At 40.9% G+C, this 4,072-nt stretch overlaps 1 protein-coding gene across 1 annotated transcript; it reads left to right on the forward strand.

The window, feature by feature from the left end:
• The first annotated feature begins 1,582 nt into the window (after window positions 1–1,582).
• LOC118569028 (olfactory receptor 5B3-like) lies at window positions 1,583–2,524 on the forward strand. Its single transcript, XM_036166677.1, has one exon. The coding sequence runs from the start codon at window positions 1,586–1,588 to the stop codon at window positions 2,522–2,524; it is 939 nt and encodes a 312-aa protein (XP_036022570.1). The 5' UTR covers window positions 1,583–1,585.
• Window positions 2,525–4,072: the final 1,548 nt, after the last annotated feature.

Below are 4,072 nucleotides of genomic sequence, written 5' to 3' on the forward strand. Positions count from 1 at the left end.
AGGAAAATGAACTAAAGCTGAAATAGAGCTATATAAGAAAACCTTAAACAAAAGAGTGGCTCATGTGGGTTACATAGAACAATCAATCCAATAAGCAGAGCATGAGCAATTGGGGTTCACCTAAGACACTGGACTGTGTATAAACAAGGAGATTGGGAAATGAGATTTCCAGTTGTCAACATTCATCCACATCTGATGCCTTACAAGTTGCCACAAATTTTTCTCAGATCTCAAGAAGGGCAGAGTTCCATTCTAATACCTGGTGATGCTGCTGCTGCTGCTGATGATGACAATGATGATGAGGAGGAGGAGGAGGAGGATGGCAATGATGACAGCAGCATATCTAGCAATAGTTTAGCAACTCTGCTAAACATCAGTGTTTTGTTGATTTAAAAATAAATTTTCTCCTTTAATTTAGAAAACAATACCTTAACACAGAACACATTATCATCTTCATTTTGTAGATGTAGAAAATCTGGCTCAGGAGAATTGGGCCAGGGCCAGTGGTTATTAGGCTGCAATATAAATCTGGCCTGCCATTCTCTCCAGAATCAAAGTTCTCTACCTGATGCTGCCTGGTATCCATTCCCTCCTTTGTTATAATTATCTCTGTGTTTATAGAAACCCCTTTTGCTCTGGTCATCTCACTAGACATGTTATGTGTATGTCTCTAACTGAGTCTGAGTTCACTGAGAAAAGCCCAAAGACTGAGGTGATCCAGCAAAGACAATGGCTAATTATGAATTGCAACTGATTTAACCTTAGGTTACACCACTGAACCTGACTGCCTTTTTTTTCTGGGGCCAACATTTATCTTGCAAATTAGTTTTATCAACATGTATATAGTACTTGGCCTTTGGTGTTCTAAAATCTAAGAGAAAAGTAGCCATTGCTCAAATTTGGTCAGAAATATGTGGGTATATGTGTAAAAGTCTCTAGAGAGCAGTCCTTGGCACATTTCACATAGAGAAGTCTGTAAATGCATAGGGATGGGTAATGGTGAACTGGCTTATTTAAAACTTTCAGAAATGTTATGTTGGGTAATTTATTGAATTTCCAAAGTATCAGCCCACAAATATGTAAGACTTAAAACTGAAATGATGACCTCTAAAATTATTGACTGAAGTCCTTTTGGCAAAAATTTCTCATTTAGCTTATGCTTTAGTTATAGAGAATCTTTCATTTTTGTTGAGAGTGTGTGTGAATATGAGGTGTGTGTGTGTGTGTGTATGTGCGTGTGTGTGTGTGTGTGTGTGTGTGTGTGTGTGTGTGTGTGTGTGTGTGTGTGTGTATCAGTGTGTGGAGGCCAGTGGACACCTCTTGAGACTTGGTTCTTTTCTTTCACACTGTAAGATCTGAGTATTGAATTCAGACTATCAGACTTTGTGGCAAGCACTTCAACTAAATGAGACATCTCATTGGTCCTAGTTAGAAAGAAATTTGAAACACATATTTTTATTATAATGAAATAAGCCCTGCCTTTGGTATCAAGATACATAAATTTCTTGGTAATCTCCTCTGTGCTTAATAAGCTCTCCTTACTTCTCTCTACCATAAGGCATCTCCTGATTCCCAAATAACACTGATGGAGAACAAGACAGAGGTGACAGAGTTCATCCTTCTAGGACTAACCAATGCACCAGACCTGCAGGCTCCTCTATTTATCATGTTCACTCTCATCTACTTCATCAACATAGCTGGAAACTTAGGGATGATTGTGCTGATTCTCTGGGACTCACGACTCCATACTCCCATGTATATTTTTCTTGGCAACTTGTCTCTGGTGGACATCTTTTATTCCTCAGCTGTCATTCCAACCGTTGTGGCTGGGCTTTTTGTAGGAAATCAAGTCATTTCCTACAATGCTTGTGCTGCTCAGATGTTCTTATTTGTAGTCTTTGCTACTGCAGAAAATTTTCTCCTGGCTGCAATGGCCTATGATCGCTATGCCGCAGTGTGCAAACCCCTGCACTACACAACCACCATGACGCCAACTATGTGTGCTTGTCTGACCATGGCCTGCTATGCTGGTGGTTTCCTGAATTCTTCTATTCACACTGGTGACACTTTCAGGCTGTACTTCTGTAAGTCCAACGTGGTCCATCACTTTTTCTGTGATGTTCCAGCAGTCATGGTTCTCTCCTGCTCTGATAGACATGTTAGTGAGATGGTCCTTCTTTATGGAGCAAGCTTTGTCATCTGTTCTGCACTTGTTGTTATTTTGATATCCTACACATTCATCTTCATCACCATCTTCAAGATGCGCTCAGCTGCAGGATACCAGAAAGCTATGTCCACCTGTGTTTCTCACTTTACTGCGGTCTCCATTTTCTATGGGACTCTCATTTTCATGTACTTACAGCCCAGCTCCAGCCACTCCATGGACACTGACAAAATTGTCTCTGTGTTCTACACCATGGTCATCCCCATGCTGAACCCTGTGGTCTACAGCCTGAGGAACAAAGAGGTCAAGAGTGCATTCAAGAAAGTTGTGGAGAAGACAAAATATTCCCTAGGATTTTGAGTTTAGTGTTTTATGGTGCACTGTAATGCAGCTTCAGGGCTCTCAAGGTCTTCTCCAGGTACCTAGTGACATTTCCACTCTACACTGATGTTAGGTGGAATACACTTCTCTTTTAAATGTTTCTATTTTAGAAAAGGGAGTCAATGATGTAAATGCAATACTTGTTTTAGAATAACTAAAGGGAAGTTTAACACATGTTGGTTACATTTGTCTAAACACTCATAGATCATACTGTTTATTTACCATTTCTACATGCCACTACTAACATACCTGTAAAACAAGAGGCAAAGAAAAGTCCATGAGAAGTGCCTGCTTGTGAGCCACATGGCCCACACAGACAGGAATAGAAAAGTATTCAGATATAGATAGAATATTCCTTTTGGGGTGTTTTGTTTTTGTTGACTTTTTGCATCTGTGTATGGTGCATATATTTGTATATATGCATGTTTGCATGTCTGTGGGCATGTGTGTGGATGATAGTATGCCTGTGGAGACCAGAACCAATGGTTCTCCACGTTATTCATTGTGGCAGGCAAGTGAACACAGACCTGGCAGAATAGCTAATCTAGCTAGCAACCTTTCTCTGGAATTCTACCTCAGTCTTCTAAGTGGTGGTATTATAGATGTGCCTCTATGGTCTCAGTGCTGGTATTATAGATGGGCCCCTACGCTCTTCTGGCATTTATGAGAATTTCAACTCTGGTCCTCATACGTGCATGGCAAGTGATTTATCCTCTGATCCATCCCAGCCCCACTGCTAGTAACCAATAAAAATAAGGTAAGATAATATATTGGGGTATTGGAATATCACTTATGATTTTTTTAGTTGAATAACTATTCTAATTCATCTAAGTGATGCAGGTTTAAACACGTGTCCATATTTTTGGTGTATTTTATTGAGAGAGAGAGATCTAAAGAATTTTATACAGTTTTAGCTTTTTTCCTTTTCCTTATTCCTTTTTCATACAGTTCATCTCAACTGCAGCCTCCCTTCCTTTCACTTCCCCCCACTTTCCCTCTCATCCAGAGCCACTGCGCTTCTGTTTCCCTTCAGAAAAGAGCAGGCCTCTTAGTGATATCAACCATACATGGCGTAACAAGATGCAATAAGACTAGGGATAAACCCTCATATCAAGGCTGGATGAGGCAACTCAGTAGGAGGAACATGGTCCCATGAGCAGGCAAAAGAGTCAGAGACACCCATAGTCCCACTGTTAGGAGTCTCACGAAAACCTCAAGCTAAACAACCAAGCATGTATGAAGAGGGTCTAGAGCAACCCATGCAGGCTCCATGACTGCCACTTCAGTCTCTGTGAAGCCCTATGAACCTTGCTTAGTTGATTCTGTGGGCCATGTTCTCCTAGTATCACCCACCCCTCCAGCTCCTACAATCCTTCTTATAAGGGGTTCTACGAGTTCTACCTAGTGTCTAGTTATGGGTCTCTGCATCTGCTCCCATCAATTGCTGGAGGCAGCCTCTCAGATGACAATTGGGCTAGGCACTGATGGATGGGTATAGCAGAATATCATTAGGAATAATTTCATTGA

Source organism: Onychomys torridus, chromosome 1, assembly GCF_903995425.1.
Source record: "Onychomys torridus chromosome 1, mOncTor1.1, whole genome shotgun sequence".
Taxonomy (NCBI): domain Eukaryota; kingdom Metazoa; phylum Chordata; class Mammalia; order Rodentia; family Cricetidae; genus Onychomys; species Onychomys torridus.

What these genes read in the sequence shown, in the direction of transcription:
- LOC118569028 (XM_036166677.1), top strand. Translation starts at nt 1,586, where the DNA reads ATGGAGAACAAGACAGAGGTGACAGAGTTCATCCTTCTAGGACTAACC.